Raw genomic sequence first — 20,904 nt, forward strand, 5'->3', positions numbered from 1 at the left:
TTTTGACTTATAACGACATCAGCATAGCGCACTGGTTTATTAATAATCGCCTGTCGGTTGTCAAACGTGTTGACTTATAACCACATCAGCATGGCGCACTGATTTCTTAATAATCGCCTGTCGGTTGTCAAACGTGTGGACTTATAACCACATCAGCATGGCGCACTGATTTCTTAATAATCGCCTGTCGGTTGTCAAACGTGTTGACTTATAACCACATCAGCATGGCGCATTGATTTCTTAATAATCGCCTGTCGGTTGTCAAACGTGTTGACTTATAACCACATCAGCATGGCGCGCTGATTTCTTAATAATCGCCTGTCGGTTGTCAAACGTGTTGACTTATAACCACATCAGCATGGCGCGCTGATTTCTTAATAATCGCCTGTCGGTTGTCAAACGTGTTGACTTATAACGACATCAGCATCGCGCATTGATTTCTTAATAATCGCCTGTTGCTTGTCAAACGTTTTGACTTATAACGACATCAGCATCGCGCATTGATTTCTTAATAATCGCCTGTTGCTTGTCAAAAATTATTAGACTTATAACGACATCAGCATAGCGCATTGATTTCTTAATAATCGGCTGTTGCTTGTCAAACGTTTTGACTTATAACGACATCAGCATCGCGCATTGATTTCTTAATAATCGCTTGTTGCTTGTTAAACGTTTTGACTTATAACGACATCAGAATCGCGCACTGATTTCTTAATAATCGGATGTTGGTTGTCAAACGTGTTGACTTATAACCACATCAGCATGGCGCGCTGATTTCTTAATAATCGCCTGTCGGTTGTCAAACGTGTTGACTTATAACCACATCAGCATGGCGCGCTGATTTCTTAATAATCGCCTGTCGGTTGTCAAACGTGTTGACTTATAACCACATCAGCATGGCGCACTGATTTCTTAATAATCGCCTGTCGGTTGTCAAACGTGTTGACTTATAACCACATCAGCATGGCGCACTGATTTCTTAATAATCGCCTGTCGGTTGTCAAACGTGTTGACTTATAACCACATCAGCATGGCGCGCTGATTTCTTAATAATCGCCTGTCGGTTGTCAAACGTGTTGACTTATAACGACATCAGCATCGCGCATTGATTTCTTAATAATCGCCTGTTGCTTGTCAAACGTTTTGACTTATAACGACATCAGCATAGCGCACTGATTTCTTAATAATCGCCTGTTGGTTGTCAGACCTTTTGACTTATAACGACATCAGCATAGCGCACTGGTTTATTAATAATCGCCTGTCGGTTGTCAAACGTGTTGACTTATAACCACATCAGCATGGCGCACTGATTTCTTAATAATCGCCTGTCGGTTGTCAAACGTGTTGACTTATAACCACATCAGCATGGCGCACTGATTTCTTAATAATCGCCTGTCGGTTGTCAAACGTGTTGACTTATAACCACATCAGCATGGCGCACTGATTTCTTAATAATCGCCTGTCGGTTGTCAAACGTGTTGACTTATAACCACATCAGCATCGCGCACTGATTTCTTAATAATCGCCTGTCGGTTGTCAAACGTGTTGACTTATAACCACATCAGCATGGCGCATTGATTTCTTAATAATCGCCTGTTGCTTGTCAAACGTTTTGACTTATAACGACATCAGCATGGCGCGCTGATTTCTTAATAATCGGCTGTTGGATGTCAAACGTGTTGACTTATAACGACATCAGCATAGCGCACTGATTTCTTAATAATCGCCTGTTGGTTGTCAAACCTTTTGACTTATAACGACATCAGCATCGCGCACTGATTTCTTAATAATCGGATGTTGGTTGTCAAACGTTTTGACTTATAACGACATCAGCATCGCGCATTGATTTCTTAATAATCGCCTGCTGGTTGTCAAACATTTTGACTTATAGCAGAAATAAATGTTTATAGGCACCAACCCACAGACAGGATAGCACATACCACGGTATTTGATATACCATTTGTGGTGCACCGGCTGGAACGATAAATAGCCAAATGGGTCCACCGACTGGGATCAATCCTAGACCGACCGCGCATTAAGCGAGCGCTTTCCCACTGGGCTGCGTCCCGCCCCTTTGGCTAATGAGAGCTGACTATCTACATGGCGGTCGTATTGCAGGGGAAAAGCCCAGTGTAAGTTCACCGCACCCCATCTAAACGTGTTTGTACGCACGGGTGTCATCTAGTAATATAATAGTAATAATAATAATTAGAAAACAGGTCTAGAACCTAAAACAAAACGTCTCTGCGATCAGTGATCTGTAGAACATTTAGAGACCAAAAATAAAAGTATGACTGCTAAAGCAACAGCTGTCTTCAACCGGGCCCAACAAATTTTCGTATCTCCTGAATTCAATGGCCATACCTCTGTGAAAAGTGAGTAAATCACCATGAAAGTTAAACCCCATCAGTAACAGAACACGATAAAGCTATATTCAACATCTCATCTCAGTATCCTCAGGCATTGCAAAGCAAAAGTTCGGAAAGCAATATTTTATATATCGTAAGTTCAAGGTCCATAACTCCGTCAAACATGGGTAAATCGCCATCAAAGTCAAACTTGATCTGTAGCAGCATATGCTAAACCTACGAGTATACACAAAATTTCACAAAAGCATCCAGAAATCTATGTGGGACAGGCGGACGGACAGACAGACAGTCAGACAGATAGAAGGACAGAGATGAAACATACAGTCCCATCCGGTTGGACCGGTAAGGGATTAATACTTGATAAGAATGCTACACTCGTGATATTTTTTACGAACTCAACTAATTTCCCCTGTATCAGAGACAAGGAAAGTTGGTGGGTTTCCTATAATGATATCCGGTATTCAACGAAAACGAGGATGGTATTTTATTTATTACACACCATCATTTAATGTAATATCTGTACAAACCTGAGTAACTTCCTCATTAAAAGTGGTTATAGGCATTTTGAACTGAGGAAAAATAGTTTCAGAAGCCATTGCTCTACATCTGAACTCAGTGTCGCAGCTTTGCAAAATTGTTTGCGTCACATAGCAAACACAAATATGTGTGTTATCGGTTTAAATACATTTTGATTGGCTGTTCCACGGTGATGGTCCAGTGGTTACAGCCACACCATCCAAAGAACTAATCAAGATGACGTATAACTGCTCTGTGACGTTTATATGGTTATCATGTATGGACTCGTCGTCCGGTGGTTCGGCACAATCGAAATCAAGTATCAACACACACACACACACACACACACACACACACACACACACACACAGATATATATATATATATATATACACAATTATATATTACAATTATCAATAATCATATCATAACTTTTAAAAAAATCATCCAAGTGTTTTCTTGTATATAACTGCGTCCGTTCGTTCATCCTTTCATTCGTTCTTTCTTTCTTCATTTCTTTCTGCCATGCATGACGGTGAATGTAAACATTCAGCAGACACATCTGTAATATTACTCAAGTATTTGAAAATGTGTATCTGACTGCCGAGTTTAAGGGTTCATATATTACAAATCTGTTATTACCTAATACAAACATAATCAAAATAACTGCTTAATGTTTTACTCATGTTGCATGTTGGTCCAGACCATCCTTTTTCGCAGTTCCCAGAACACCCTGTGACATCATCACAACCAGAAGTGCAGTGACACGTGTAGTTGCAGTCTAAACCATATCGACCACCGTCACAAACTCCTGAAAAAGAAAACAGTGACGCAGTTTGTAGAAATGCAGATTTAGGAAATATTTTGCGAGTGGGGTAGGGCTGTAACGGGAAAAACGCAATTCGTCATAAGCGTATCGCAATGGGATAAACATTAAAATAGGAAAAGCAGGGGACACTTGAATAATTTTAGGGGGACGGGCCATCGGTATTGCAAAACATGCAATTTCCGTATTAACATAAACAAATGTCCACCAACCAGAACATAGTACAATATGGACAGTACAATAAATGCGACGCCAAACGACACGAGTACTTCTATGTCGTATCGCGTGGTGTTGCCTTAAGGCCAGATCAAATCAAATATGTACTCAGAGTTAAAACATGTAACAAATACAAAACACCGACGAGTTGAATGGAGATGTCGTATCGGGTTAGGCCTACTGTCACACTCTATTCAGTTCTTTATTACCGAGTACTATTGTGTGAAGTCAGCTAATAGCGTCCTAATCTTCGCTCGTTTTAAATACATGTCTTTCAAAGTGTAAGGTTTGTACGACCTATTCATGGAGGCTTGCATCAAACTTGTTTTGTCAGGATATGTTTAAACACCATTACCTGTAGTCTTTTGATGACTGGCTAGTAGAACTGGTTATGTCTCCAGTGGCGGAATTAACGTTGGAGAATCAGAGGAACATCTAATTAAAAAACGTTTGGCCTGACGCATCCCCCCCCCCCCCCCCCAAATGGATTTTCTGGATCCTATGTGTAAATGTGACACTGTTTACTATATCGCGTTTTTATTTCTTAAAGGGACTATTCTGAGTTTATTGCATTGTAAGATGTTGTTTTTACTAATGAAATGTAACGACTAGTGTTACATATTAAATACATTGCAGGGCCGTAGCTAGGATTTTTTGTTGGGGGGGGGGGGGTGAGCAACTGAGTAGCTAATAGTCTAAACTCTTTAAAGAGTTAAGAAGAGAATTTTCTTTAAGTTTTTTTAATGCTTTCCGGATTTTTTTTTTTTTTTAATTATTATTATTTTTTTATATTTTATTTTTGGGGAGGGTGGGGGGAGGGAGCAACTGAGTAGTTAATAGTCTAAAACTGTTTAAACTGTTAAGAAGAGAATTTTCTTTGTTTCTTTAATGCTTTCGGGATTTTTAAATTTAAAAAAAAAACTTTTTAATTATTATTATTTTTTTTTTTTGGAGGGGGATTATTATCACAATATATTCAAATGTAATTTATATATTTAGCTGTGAATGTACGATTATATTAAAGCGACATTCCTGAGTCTGCTGCATTGTAAGATGTATTTGATTAATAAAATATTTCTACGATTAAACTTACAAATTAAATATATTTTCTTGTTTAGAATGTCAGTGTCTGTATATTCAATGTGTTTCTGTTTGTCTTAATATTTGTAAGAAGCTCAAACTGGATTTTGTCTTCGATTAATTTCGTACGTACGAAAGAATTATATTTTAGGAAATAAAATGAAATTTAACCTAGTAAAAACATTAGAACGATCAGAAACACGTTTAATATACAGCCATTAATATTTTATGCAGAAAAATATATTTGATATGTAATTACAATCGTTAAAAAGTCTCTGTTAGTTGATAACATCTTAAACATTGCAGCAAACTCAGGAATGTCCCTTTAATTGATATTATGTTGCCTGCTATCCATGCAATGACTTAGTGTTTAGTTAATTAGGGGCTACAGTCTGACCAATTAGTGTCCAACTCAACTACACCAATCAAGGACACTACGGAATTTAATTATTTCTGCATGTTACGTATTAATGAGTGCGCTGACGTACACGCATACATAAATACATACATATACATATACATACATATATATATATATATATATATATATATATATATATATATATATATATATATATATATATATATATATATATATATATATATATATATATATATGGAACATAGACTTTCAAAATCGGCTTAAAATGCCTACATGACATTAAACAAATTAATGCGAAACTAATTTAATAAAGAAAAACATTAACATCCGCGTTTCTTTCTTCTGTTGCACGGTATAGCATATTATCATTATATCATTCTACAGTATCTTATTATCCCCTGTAAAGCCAGTCTTTGTCATTGTATGTTCCTCATATGCTGTTGTGTAACGGCCTGAGCATAATAAAGTCATGTTATGTTGTCCCCAGCTTAACAGCTAAGAATTATAACCCATGGCAATTACGTTCCAACAAACATATGTATCTTGTAAATATTAGTTTTTCTATACATGAAACAAGGGGAGAGCAGGCGGAGACACAAGGAAATATCCAAAGGCAGATAGCCAAGGTCACACTACGCAGATGTCATCTGCCATTGAAACACATGTTAAATTGCCCAACTTCAAATGAGGATTGCCAACAGAATGGGTTCTCATTGGCAGTAAAAACATACATCATTGCAAACATGCATTGTATAAGCATTTATTTTCACTCCAAAATTGAGAACATGTCCGTCTCAGTTTTTTGCTATATGACCGCATCTGGCTGAAGTACCGGTCCGAACAGGTGGTTCTTTAACCGATTCAATCCGGCTGTCTCCTGCGCTATATAGCCATATCCCAAAAGGTCAGTGCACAATATTACACAACAACATGGGCAAAATACAGTTAGAAGGCTTACCATTAAACATACATATTGTTTTTATTCTTCATCAGTTACCCTTGAGGTTCTCGGTCGCAATACATTATGTTTTACTCCTAATATATGATACTGACGATACCGAAACACGGAAAGGTAATACTATCTTTATTATATAATTTCAAAGTTAATACAACGTGTCTTTATAAACTGCATACACAACTTTAATTCCAGTCAGCCATTACTCGATATTCAAATGGCGTATGAATATATAGTGTCGTGTCCTTTACAAAGGAATATCCTTATATTAAAATCAGCTAGTACATGATTTTTCTTCAGAACGCTGGATAGATTTCAATGTAAAGTTGCTCTATTAAACAGTTTTTGTTTATGATTATGAATGCTTACGTCAATTCTGTAGTGTCGCTGAAGCACGTTGTGCTGCTGTGACCTGATTAAGTTAAATATAATTTGCAATACTATGTATGTATGTATGTATGTATGTATGTATGTATCTATATAATATATTATGTATGTATGTATGTATGTATGTATGTATGTATGTATCTATGTATGTATGTATTTAAGAATGAATTAACGCACTGGCTCAGTATATTTATTTTTAAATTAAAAAGTTATTATTTTCTCATTTTGCCCCAGGGATTCGAAATTAATTTTTAATTGACCGTTGTGATATTAAAAATATAACTGTTTTTCGGTCAGTCTTGTTTTTAAATTGTTTGGCTAGTACTATATGTTGTTTATTAGCCGAACACGATGTATTTGTTTTTAGAAGATTGTTAGGAAAAGGGATAACAAACAAACCAACCGCTGAAACATAGGCTGGGTTAGAGGCTTACACAAAGGCCTAGGCGGCGGGTAGTCGTGTGGAGACTAAGATGTCCTTGAGACTTGGATTTTTTTGTATGCAATAACCGGACGTGCTGTAATGAGTTTTTTCATAACAGTTTGCAGATTTAAAACTTTCTCCTTCATAATTTTATCAATATCAACGTAGCGTCGATTATAAATTATTGAAACAATTATTTTATCTCTTTCTACGGCTTTACTAGATTCCTCATTGATTCCAAATGACTTTTTTTGTCTGTAATGTACGAATCCAGAAGGCCTCTCTTTCAAGTCTCAAAATATCGGGGGTTGTTCGATTGGAATAATTTAAACATGTTCATCTAATGAATGGTCAGTTACAGTTCATGTCTGTTCGAATTTGATATTCAATTTTGGTCTGTTGACTTTTAAAAGTCGACTGCGTTTTAAGTAAGTTGTGAAGTCTACACCTGGTTTTGTCACAAGCAGCAGAGGAGCCAGTGTATATTTGGTGTCGTTGGTTATGCTGAAGTGTATATGGTTTATAGTCTCCAGTTGCCTTAACAGGATTTTCTAATTCTCGAATAGATTCAGATTTAATTTTTCTTAAAAACCGTTTTGAATATCCCCTAGGTTTTAAAGCACTAAATAAAAGTGAACAAGTCTCATTGAAATTCTGTTTGTTACTCGAATTTCTGTGAAATCTAATAATCTGAGATTTAATAATGCCTTTAAAGGTGTGGCGTGGGTGAAAAGACTTGCAGTGGAGAAGTTGGTGTTTGTCTGTGGGTTTGAAAAACACTTTGTAGTCTAGGTAACCTGATGTTTCAAATTGTGTAGCATTATAAATTGTTACATCCAATAAGTCAACTGATTTATCTGATATTGTGGCCTTAAGTTTGATATTGTCATCCTGTTGATTTAATAGATAAAAAAAGTTCCAAAATTATTGTTTGGAATGTGGCCAAATGATAAGTATATCGTCGAGAAATGTGAGGTACAAAAGAGGTGTTTTACTCGATTTCTTTAAAGCAGCCTCTTCCCATTCGGCGACATCGATAGATGCAAAATTTGGGCTAAAACGTTTGCCCATAGCACAATCACACCCTTACTGATACATTTCTCCATTCAACTCAAAATCATTTTGTTTTAGGCATAGTTATAACAGCTCACTAATGTTTTTATCTGGTCCGTTCTGTTTTGATCTGGGTACTTAACAAATGATCTCTTAACTGAATCAATGCACGCATCAATACCTATATTGGTGTGCATGGAGTCAATATCAAGGGTAGCCAAAACTCATAGAAGATCTTCAGTGTTTTCACAAAACTTTCATGTGTATTTGCAATTGGTTTTAAGTGAAAGTCTATATATTCTGAAATATTGTACGATTTTGATCCACAGTTTGACATGATTTGGGATTGTTACCTGGCTTATAAATATTTTATTTGTTTTTTTTATTGATATGTCCCTGATTTTTTAGACATCGAATAATTGCATTGAACTTTTTACAATTCTCAGTCCAAATAGCTTTGTCTAATTTTTGTAGTACTTTGAATTATTAAGCTGTCGATGGGCTTCCCGGATATAGTTCTCCCTTAATAGAATGACAGTGGCTGACCCCTTATCTGCAGGTTTTATAACAATTTTGCGGTTTTTTCCTAGTTTGGTGAGAGCACGACGTTCTATGACAGAAATAGTTTGCTGATTTATGTAAACTGTCATATCACCCACTTTTTCCACTATCCTTTTATGACCTTTAATGGTTCCATGATCTACTCTAGAGTTTGGGGGTAACCAGCCGGAGTTTTCTGTGAATGTAATTTTTTTTTCCAGTTGAATGCCAAAACCAGTCGGCCAGTTTCATTTTGTCATAAAAAAAAACCCTGCCGTATCCATTATACCATGTATGTATTGATGTATGTATGTATGTATGTATGTATGTATGTATGTACGTACGTATGTACACACGTATGTACGTATGATTGGTATGTTTTCGAAGTGATATTGGCCAAACCGTTTACACATTTGGAATATTATAACAGTACACAATTACATACAATAGTTTTTAAAGTGTTAAACGAAGCAACTAACGGGCTATTCTTTATATAAAATGTGCAAACCCATATAACTATCAACAATGCAGATTAATGTGGTGTGCCTTATTATTACTCAAAATTACAGACAGCAACAAAATATACAGTTCTTGTCATCCACGTAACATAGGGATGCGTTAAGCGACAACGAACAGCACCAACGTTCAAGAACTCTTTGACTGGTTCTAGATTATGTTTAAATTCAAACTCGATACAAAGTCTGTGATGTTTGTAATTAATTAAGAGGCCACGTAAGTTGAATAAAATGATTGTTGTTAGCAACCGGCCTTTGTGGCGCAGTGGTTAAGCCATCGGACTGCAGGCTGGTTGGTACAGGGTTCACAGCCCAGTACCGGCTCCAACTAAGAGCGAGTTCGTAAGGTCTCAATGTGTAGGTGTAAGGCCACTACACCCTAAAGGCCGTGGTATGTGCTACCCTGTCTTTGGAATGTTGCATATAAAAGATCCCTTGCTGCTAATCGAAAAGAGTAGCCCATGGAGTTGCGACAGCGGGTTTCTTAGATCTCAATATCTGTGTGGTCCTTAACCTTAACCGCGTCAAACGATTAGTGGTTCTTCGTGTAATGCTGGATTTTTATATAGCAATGACCTTAAGTGGTTATCCGTATAGGTGGCCCATCCAAAGATGGTAAGCTCGCGAATGCTCTTGGAACTTTATGGGTCACCTCGGAAGTTCAACAACAACATCATCTTCACTATAACAACTTCAACATCTGGAGATCATCATGCACGTCAACCACCTGCTCCTTCCGGTGGACAAATGGTGGACTGTTTATAAACATCACCATTCCTCTCCTTCCTCACCCCATCATTCCTTCCCATACCTATCCCAACAACCTTGCTTCATTTACATTATAAATAATGCGCCCACAACAGCTGTATGGATAACCTGGTGGCGGGCGGTGACGCCGAGTTAGGGCGTAGGCGATCTCGGCCGTTAGGTTTGTCTGGTAGGAGGCCTCCCCCACCCCCACCCCCGGCACGCCCTACCCATGGAAATCCGGCCCAGCAATTTTGGGTACTTTCCTGATATTAGAACGTCAGCAACCTGTCCGCAAAGCCCACCCCTTTGCGAAACCTTCTTTCATGGACTAATATACAAATGATGTTAATTAAATACATTAATGAGAGCACCAATTGGGACATTTTGGGCTTCAACAAGCCCCTCCATATTCGATGCATATCAGAAAAGCTACATATGAATCATGCTATCTGCTATAGATACAGACGTAGTTGCCTTACCTATTGCATCAGTGGGTTTATTTGAGAGATGTGAACAGTGGATGTCTTTTAGTACAATGTATACATACATGCTCACATCATCCCGACCAAATTGGTAGGGCAAAGTGAATGGGGATTAGTTCTTCTCCAATTTGAGAAAAGGAAAAATGACCTGTACATGTGGTGGCCTGTATTTATGTGTTGGATCATTACCTAGATGAATGTCAAAGTTTGGTTGATATATTGCATATAGTGTTTTTAACCACAGACGTTAACGTTGGTGCCTATGGGATTGTATATGGTATAGAATAACCTATAACGGTATCCCTGTCGCCTATCTTGACGGAAAGCCTCGATTTCGAAAGTCGATCGATCAAGACAGTAAGTCGATCGATGGAGATAGTATGTCGATCGATTGAGATAAATAAATTGATAATAACCATATCAATTTATGCTGAGACAAAGTTGTGATGAATAATAACAAAAATAGGGTGGAGTCTAGTTGGAACCCACGATTACAGATTAGTAAGTTCTGGCAATTGTACTGATACGCGTTAATAGGAATAATAATCTCTCAATTGCATATCCACTCCATATCTTATATAGTATAAAATCATACCTGATACTGTACTGATTTGAATGCAACTCCACATTACAGAGACGAACACAAACGTCAAACAGTTCAACATTTTGTAATGCATGACGAACCAGGATGCTATTAGCGACCATCACGCCGTCAGGTGGCGCGCTCAACATATAATGGAATTTTGGGGAAATCCTGACCCGGGCGATATGAATATTTGTTACCATGAACTGTGGACACTTCCCTCCAACCTGCACCTTATTACAGGATATATATATATATAATTCGCAAAAAACGCAGCCACGTGCAAACCATGTCACCACTGCACGTGCGTTGTCTGCACGTGCAACATGAACACCGACAGTATAAAAGTGCAGGGTGTTCGCTTGCCTGGCCTCTGTATCTGGCCGACAGTTGACAATCCAGGACATGCCACGTCCTCAGTGAAGCCCAGCAGAGAAAACAATGCCATCGGCCCGACTAGACGCAGGCGAATCCAGAACGGCCGGTGCCAGGGCATTCCATTGTGTCCACAAGCACCATCTCCAGACTGTGGGACCGTTACCAGCAACATGGATCAACACGTGACCTCCCTAGATCACGGCGACCACGGGTCACTACCCCCGGGCAGGACCGCTACATCCGGGTACGCCACCTTCGGAACGATTGACTTACTGGCCCACTCCACAGCCCGCAGCCAATACCAGGTTTGCGCAGGAAATATCCCGACCAGACCGTACGGAACGGCCTCGTGAGGTAGGAATTCGTGCCAGAACGTCCAGTTCGAGGTGTATCTTAAACACCCACAACCACCGTCGACTCCGACTGGCAGTGGTGCCAGATTCATCGACAATGGCCTCAACTGCGATGGAGCAGGGTGTGGTTCCGTGACGAGTCCCGATTTCTGCCTCGACGTCGATGTCGCGTGATGGTGAAGTATGTGGACGTGAATAGGGACAGATCGGCGGGGGTAAGTGTATGCGTGTTTTGGCAGAACGAGAAACTGACCTGTTCCAACGTGCAGGGGAAACCCGTGCAGGGATAATTGACCAGTCCGGCCACAATCGTTACATTCGGCGGGGGTAGTGTCATGTGTGGGCAGCCGTCTCACACCCTGGCAAACTGACCTGGTCCAAGGGCAACCTGAATGCACAGGGCTACATTTACGCAGATCCCCCGGCCACACATCGTTCCAGTTATGGCCACGCCAACGCATTGGTCCAACATGGACAACAGCCAGGCCTCACACAGCACGTCCTCACACGGCCGTTACCTACAGAAACAACAACCTTAATGTCCTTCCTTGGCCATCGAGATCTTACCGGATTTGAACTCCAATTGAGCATCTATGGGGCCGAGTTGGACGACCGACGCTCCGACCAGCGGACAACCACAGCCCCAGGACCATGCCCGAGCTGGCAGCAGCCTTGCAGGCCGAGGGTGGCCACCATCCCCCGGGAAACGTCATCCGTTATCTGGTTGATATCAATGGGCGAAGGCGGTGCCAGGCAGTTGGTCAACACCACGGCGAAGGCCACAACACGGTATTGACTCCAGATGACATTGACCTTGGTGGTGTGTCTTCACTTACTCACAATGGACTAGAGTGAATTGTGAACAATCCTGCAACATTTGGTAAGTATCGGAATCACCATTCATGAATAATAATCAATTCTACAAATGTTACGACCAATGTGGTTTTGTCGTTTCTTCTTATTGAAGAGTATATATCTATAGTGTTTATTGGACAATAATGGTGCATTTATTATTTCTACGATGATTTGTCCCCCATAATTCATCATAGCGTGTAATTGTCAAGTCTCCACCGCCGTAACGAGACTGCCACAATGCTTGCAATACAAACAATTCACGTGCGTGTGAATTAAATATGGTTTCTGTTGACCGATTATGATAAAACATATAGTCTCATTCACTGTTGCTTCCTGGTGCTATAGTTGTAAGCACAGATTAAATACAAATGTCGGCTAACACTTGATGAAGGCCGACCCCGCCACGTAGTGGGGTAGGTCTTTACAATTTGGCGTGTTGTCGGGTCCAACAATCACGATTGGGTACGATTTGTGTAAATTATCACAATAGTTGTATCATTACAAAGTTCGAACTAATTGAGCCGAATTTTCAAAGCCTGTTTTTCTCTTACGACATGTATTAACAGTACTACAGCCACAAAGTTTACTTCGATAGAGAAACAAGAGTAGTATCAGGGCCTGTATGGGGTCATGACCTACTTTCCGTGACCTTGACCTTGACTCAACCAGGAAAGACGTCACGTGACCTCGTCCTGTATAGCCCCTGATCTACACAGGTCCCATACTTAGACGGCCCTGACCTACTTAACCCGGGCTTTACACACAGGGCCCGACCCGTCGTACTTAGCAACGCCCGTGCTATCCTGTCTGTGGGATCCCTTGCTACTAATGGGAAACTGTAGCGGGTTTCCTCTCTAAAACTGTCCAAAAGTATGTTTCACATCCAATAGGCAATGATTCATAAATCGAGGTGCTCTAGTGGGGTCGTTAAACCTAACCACATCTAAGGACTCGGCCCGACGCAAACAGGTAGTGTGTTTAATTTTAGCGCACTGAATGATGAATGGGATCACTGTTTACATCCGGGAAGCGGTGGTATCCTATTTTTTGTTGGTGGCAATACTGAACTAGAAGTTACATTCTTAAAGACGTGAAATAAGAAATGATTTAAATGGTGTAAAATAGAATTCTCGTCTCATTACCCTATTCTGATAGCGCATTCACAAGATTATATGAACTAACCTATTTCATCAATTCATCCGCGCTTCGCCGCTCGCACATATAACGGTTTAAATGACAGATGTTGTTAACATGCTTTAGTAGTCACCAGTGCGAACGACTTCGCGCGTCCAGCGCTGAGGGTACGTCGTTCGTATCTCATGTGGGGAAAATTATATTTTTCTATTACCGTTTTTTAAACCAAAATAATAATTTATAGTTTGTTTTTATTTTACTATTTACTTACTTATTTATTTGTTTATTTATTTATTATGTTACGATTTTTTTTTCAAGCAGCCTCTAATAACCCTGTGGGGGGACGGGACGTAGCTCAGTAGTTCCCTTGATGTGCGGTCGGTCTGGTATATATCCAGCCAATGCTCCACAACATGGACAACGGTATGTACTATCCTGTCTGTGGTGGGATGGTGTAGGATCCCTTGCTGCTATTCAAAAAGAGTTCAAGCAGCCTCAACCAGTGGGGACGGGAACGTAGATCAGTTTCCCTTGATGTGCGGTCGGTCTGGTATATATCCCGCCATGGCCTCCACAATGCAGTGGCGACAGCGGGTTTTCTCTCAAAATCTGCGTGGTCCTTAACCATATGTCCGTATTAACCGTAAATACAAATGTGTTGAGTGCGTCGTTAAATAAAACATTTCTTTCTTTCTTGTATAACCATAAATAAAATATGTTGAGTAAATAAAACATTTCCTTCTCGTAAAATAAAGATTAATTGAACACAAATATTTTATTTTGTTTTAGCCATAGGAAAAGAAAGACATATTTGTCTCGAAGAAAGGAATGTTTGTTAAGAAGAAAGGCATATGTGTTAAGGAGAAGAAAGGAATATTTGTTAAGGAGAAGAAAGGAATGTTTGTTAAGGGAAGAAAGGAATGTGTGTGTGTGTGTGTGTGTGTGTGTGTGTGTGTGTGTGTGTGAGAAAGATCCCCAGCCCATTGCTTTGAAGAAAGAACGCGTGACTGCAACTGAACGCTCCGACCTAAACTATGATCTTTTAACTACATTTTAAACACAAGTATTTCCCTAGAGTACAAGCCTTTTTACAGGGCTTTTTTTAATTACCAAATAGGTAAATACAGTAGTCGATCTAGGATCGATCCCCGTCGGTGGCCCATTAAGCTATAGCCAACTAGTGTATTATGTCTGGTATATCAAAGATCGTGGTATGTTCTGTCTTGTACACACAGCTCTTGCTACTATAAAGTAGCGGTAGTAATATCCAATCACAAATCTAGTCATAGAGTAAAAACACAAAAAAAAAACGCAATGGTTTGGTTTTTCATTATTTCTAAATTACAAATCACTGACACATATATAAAATGGACACACACTGGGTTACATCGAGAGGCCTTAAGGGCGACATGTGAATAATATGAGTGTTCATTTCTCTTCATCATCGTCGTCCTCCTCATCGTCGGTATCGTCGTCGTCTTGGTCATCCAAATATTCGCCGATCCATGAACGATACTGATTTAATTTAGAACGAATCTGTGGTCTCACATCTTTGTCTGGATTCACAAACTGTAAAATTTTTCTGGTGTTGGGACCTTTGTCAAAGTAATGTATATAGGTCAGGGAAGCGAGAGTACGTGTCTTTAAATAACTTCCATTGCAATGTCTTCATGTTTCTTTCAATGGCATCTTGGGACATGTTTTTTCTTCGTAGCGTTTCCTCTTGCTTTGGAGATAGGCACGATTGATGTCGAATACACGTTCCACCATGAGACGAATGCCTTCGTTTTCCAGGTCGGGCGACGGCTCTTCTTCTTTTTCATTTCCCTCTTCGCACGTTTTCACGTGTCGCTGCAAGTCGCTTCCGTCTTTAAAGACTAGACCACACGTATCGCAAGACTGCATTCTCTTGACTTTTTTCAGATAGGGTTCTACCTCATCTTCTTCTTCGTCGTCACTTTCGTAGGCGGGTATGCCTGGTAGTTTTCTCTTGAATGCGTTTCTTTGCATGATTTGCATGTAGAGCTCTTTCTCCGACGGTGGTTGCACGTCTTCTGAGACATTTGCCGTTACGCTCGTGCTTTTATACCATTCGGACAGCCCCGTCTCTAAACCATTAGGCCGAAGACGCCAATGTTCGGGCGTGGTCGGTTTCAAGTCCACCAAGAGATATCCGTAGGGCCTGTGGGTAGCTTCCTCAAACCGCTGCATGAAATGACGAGTATTTCCAGGATACATCTGCTGTGCCAAGGTTAGGACTTGCTGCTTGTCGATGGGGTTGTTAAACAGTGCCAGGTAATGACAGTTTCTTCTCTGTGTCGGGTCCTTGCTGTGATACAAGTTCTGGTTGATGGCAATCACAGAGAGGTTTCTGTGGTGACTTCCTTCCGTGAACAGGTCGGTGATGCGAGGGTCTTTTCCAGCTGTAGACATCAAGTCGTCCAACACGATGAGATTTCTGACTCTCGAATCCAAATAACGATCCTTTTCCAAATTCTTGGGTATACCTTGAACAAATTTCACTCGAGCAACCATTTTGATCGTATCATAGAGGGGTTGCCATCGTTTGTAGAGCCAGATGATGCGCTGGGGAGGCGGCTGGATTTTACCATCTCTCAACAATTTGTACAACAAAACTGTCTTTCCACACGACGTGGGTCCCGACACGATCATGGTGAACGGATGTAACAATCTTAGGGGCTGCTGCTGCAGCGGAGCAGGAGCTATAGGAGCCAGAGGAGCAGGAGCTATAGGAGCCAGAGGAGCAGGAGCTATAGGAGCCAGAGGAGCTATAGGAGCCAGAGGAGCTATAGGAGCCAGAGGAGCCCTAGGAGCCAGAGGAGCCCTAGGAGCCAGAGGAGCTATAGGAGCCAGAGGAGCTATAGGAGCCAGAGGAGCCAGAGGAGCCAGAGGAGCCAGAGGAGCTATAGGAGCCAGAGCAGGAGCTATAGGAGCCAGAGGAGCAGGAGCTATAGGAGCCAGGGGAGCTATATGAGCTAGAGGAGCCAGAGGAGCTATAGGAGCCAGAGCAGGAGCTATAGGAGCCAGAGGAGCTATAGGAGCCCTAGGAGCCAGAGGAGCAGGAGCCAGAGGAGCCGGAGCTATAGGAGCCATAGGAGCCTGGAGTTGAGCTGAATGGAAGGTCTTCCAATGACGTAGCATATTTGATGGTTTTGAAAAAGTCTTTGGACATACGGGACACGATCTTTTGTTCATGACATGTTCCGGAATAAACCAATTCTGATTCATGATGTTGATTGTTGAAGTGTTCGACGTGAACTGACGATGTTGAAACTGCCATGCCCCCTTTTATAGCCTTCTCAGAAATGCTTGTGCCGTTTTTGCCCAGTCTGCTCTTGTCGTTTCTGTTCCACGTCACTCTGTTCTCGTTTCCGTTTCAGATCGGCTTTGGCTTGCTCTACCACTTGTTGTGTTGGGGAGACCATGACGACTTTGGGTGTCGGGGGTTTGTTTTGTTCTTCTTTTTCTTTTTTCCATGTGGGGTCGTAGAGTTCTAGACATCGATCCACACTGTACATGATCTGACTCTCTCCACCACGTTGAATTTCGAAGTGAGGTTGAAGTTTACCTTGTGCCTGCAGCTTGTAGAAACGGGTCCACTTGTCCACGTTTGGAACATATAGCTTGTACTGGTCTGACATGTTGCTCCTCTGAAAGTTCTACCTCAAATGACGAGTTTTCCAAAACTATTTTACTTATATACCTTATGACGCATAAAGATATGGTACAGGAATGTTTGAATGTGTGTGATACGTATGACCAGTGTCCCTCCTCCCAAGCACAAATCTCATCGTGCGAGCTCCCAAAAATAATCGTTACCAAAATATTACCCTTTACCAGTGTTACTACCATAGGGACACGTCCAGAGACACACTCATGGACCCAGGACATAAATAAGAAAGCAAAACCTGTTATTCACGGTTTTATTCACAACATACAACATGAAAACATAGCACACAAGTGTCTAAAACATTTAATGTATGAACAGGTTGTTCACATGGGGGCATCTCGGGGACAGTCTGTAATGTTCCATCACTGGGTCGTCCATTCTCTGCCATCGGTAGGCACGTAGTCCACAACAGTAACAGACGACGGCATCGTGATCTCCCGTGTAGAAGAAACCGGCCTTGGCAAGTTCTTTTGGTTTTTGACGTAATTGTATGGGCCACCGAGCATACGTCAGCATCCGGGCATAGAAATGTCTCATTTCGGGACGATGACAGAACAGGTAACGTCTCGAATAGCAATCTTCCTCATCCCAGACAGCATCTGTGTCACGGGCGGCATCCGTCTGATCTGTGGGTTCATCCACGAGTTCGCCATCTTCAGTTCCAACCCCAATTTTGCGTGTAGCATCCGCTTGATCCATGAAATGTTCTTCTTGTTTGGTAGCCACTCTTTTGATCGTATGTCTTTCTGAACATTTGCAGACCAAGACGTCGTCCTCGTCGCTACTGCTGCTGCTGCTACTAACACTGCTCGAATATCCCGATGCCATCTTCTTCGTTCCAGATAGAGTGCAACAAGACACAATAATGTCAGAATCATAAAACACGTCTGTTCTCTAGTAAAACGAACGTATATCTGGTCGTTTTCGGCGAGCGAATGACAATGAAACCGTATCTAGCCTTTTTATACTCTTTCGTGCCACTCTAAGTAGGTCAGGGGCCGGTGTAAGTAGGTCAGGGCCAGTAGGACGTTGCACACGGCACAGTAGTCCGTGACGTCATCAAGGTCAAGGCCAGTCTAAGTAGGTCAGGGCCAGTAGGACGAGGTCACGGTCGTGACGTCATCAAGGTCAAGGTCACGGAAAGTAGGTCATGGCGCCCGGCAGGCCTGGGTACTACTAACAAGATATCTTGTATATACATTTTCCCATATACATGTCTTTGATGTACAGTTTAGGGTGACACACTTTCTCGATAGAGAACCAATATATCGTTTGCATGCACTTTTCCATATACAGGACGTTGATGTACAAGGGTGGGTGACACACTTTCTCGATAGAGAACCAATATATTGTGTATATGCATTTTCCCACATACAGGACGTTGATGTACAGTCCTGGGTGACACACTTTCCCGATAGAGAAAGAAAGAAGTGTTTTATTTAACGACGCACTCAACACATTTTATTTACGGTTATATGGCGTCAGACATATGGTTAAGGACCACACATATTTTGAGAGGAAACCCGCTGTCGCCAATACATGGGCTACTCTTCCGATTAGCAGCAAGGGATCTTTTATTTGCGCTTCCCACAGGCAGGATATCACAAACCATGGCCTTTGTTGAACCAGTTATGGATCACTGGTCGGTGCAAGTGGTCTACACCTACCCATTGAGCCTTGCGGAGCACTCACTCAGGGTTTGGAGTCGGTATCTAGATTAAAAATCCCATGCCTCGACTGGGATCCGAACCCAGTACCTACCAGCCTGTACCTACCGAGGCTGGTTTCCCGATAGAGAACCAATAGATTGTTTATATGCACTTTCCCCCAAATGGATTTTCCAGATCCACCACTGGTTGCAAATGTGAGACTGTTTACTATATCGTTTTTCTTCTATTTCTTAAAGGGTCTACCCTGAGTTTGCTGCAATTTAAGATGTTTTAACTAATAACATTTTATAACGTCTAGTATTACATATTAAAGGGACTGCCCTGAGTTTGCAGCCATTGTAAGATGTTTGCGATAACAGAGCCTTGTTGCCGACTACTATTTCATACTAAATTCATTTTCTTGTTTATAATGCCAGTGTCGGTATATCGAATGTGTTTGCGGTCGTATACTAATGTTTGTAGCACCAAATGCTTACTTTAATTCATGATATATATTTTGTTCGTACGTACGAAATTACTGGGAGGTAAAATCCGGTTTTAGCTACTATACAAGCATTAGGACAACAACAGACACCTTGTAAATACAGACACTGATATTCTCAATAAGAAAATGTATTTAATTTGTATATTACGTCATCGAAAAGGCTCCATTTGTCGGAAACATTTTACAATGGTTGCAAACTCAGGCCTGTCCCTTTAAATATGTTTTCTGATTTAGAATATCGATGTCTGTATACACAGTGTGTTTCTGATCGTCCTAATATTTGTAAGTAGCCCAAACTCAGGACTGTCCCTTTAAATATGTGTTCTGATTTAGAATATCGATGTCTGTATACACAGTGTGTTTCTGATCGTTCTAATAGTTGTAAGTAGCCCAAACTCAGGCCTGTCCCTTTAAATATGTGTTCTGATTTAGAATATCGATGTCTGTATACACAGTGTGTTTCTGATCGTTCTATTTTTTAAGTAGCCCAAACTCAGGACTGTCCCTTTAAATATGTGTTCTGATTTAGAATATCGATGTCTGTATACACAGTGTGTTTCCGATCGTCCTATTTGTAAGTAGCCCAAACTCGATTTAGTAGCCCAATAATTCGGAAAGTACGAACAAATAATACATATATATGATGAAATAAAATACAGTTTGACATAATGCAAAAACTAGGATGATTACAAACACGGTTAATATATAACCACTAATATTGTATTTAAAAAGAGACAATAAGGTTATTTAAAAAGTGCGTTACGTAACGCTGTTTTGTAAACTCACACCCTGTATCGCTACATAAAGTCTGGACCCTACACCCACCCACCTCCTAGAGCGTTACGTGATATTAGAATGGCCCCTATGAATAATAATCTCTCAACTGCATACCCACTCCATATCATAATTATATACATGTAGTATAAAATCATACCTGATACTGTACTGATTTGGATGCAACTCCACATTACAGAGAGAAACGCAAACGTCAAACAGTTCGACATGTTTAATGCATGAAGAACCAGGATGTTATATCTCGACACTACGCTTGTAAAGTGAATTTATAATCTCTATATGTGAACATAAAAGGTATGCAGCAGGGGCTGGGTTTTATGTTACATATTTGTGCGCAGGTATTGAAAACTATTTCATTCTTGACGTATTGGTGTTACAAAGAGCAAGACGATGTATTTCCCCGCACAATGCATTTGGTGAATCGAGAAAAAGTAAATTCGACATCGAACCAGAGGATACTCCTAAC

At 40.7% G+C, this 20,904-nt stretch overlaps 1 protein-coding gene across 1 annotated transcript in view; it reads right to left on the reverse strand.

Annotated features, from left to right (window-relative positions):
* LOC121367264 (multiple epidermal growth factor-like domains protein 10) overlaps nucleotides 1-17,460 on the reverse strand; it is a 37,016-nt gene extending 19,556 nt beyond the window's left edge. The window contains exons 1-2 of the mRNA XM_041491377.1: nucleotides 17,388-17,460; nucleotides 3,568-3,696 (exon numbers count right to left, since the gene is read on the reverse strand). Of these exons, the coding sequence (XP_041347311.1) occupies nucleotides 3,568-3,696; nucleotides 17,388-17,460 (202 nt within the window). The remainder of the gene's footprint in view (nucleotides 1-3,567; nucleotides 3,697-17,387) is intronic.
* Between the last annotated feature and the right edge of the window lie 3,444 nt (nucleotides 17,461-20,904).

The sequence above is a fragment of the Gigantopelta aegis genome, unplaced genomic scaffold (genome assembly GCF_016097555.1).
Source record: "Gigantopelta aegis isolate Gae_Host unplaced genomic scaffold, Gae_host_genome scaffold75, whole genome shotgun sequence".
In the NCBI taxonomy this organism is placed as follows: domain Eukaryota; kingdom Metazoa; phylum Mollusca; class Gastropoda; order Neomphalida; family Peltospiridae; genus Gigantopelta; species Gigantopelta aegis.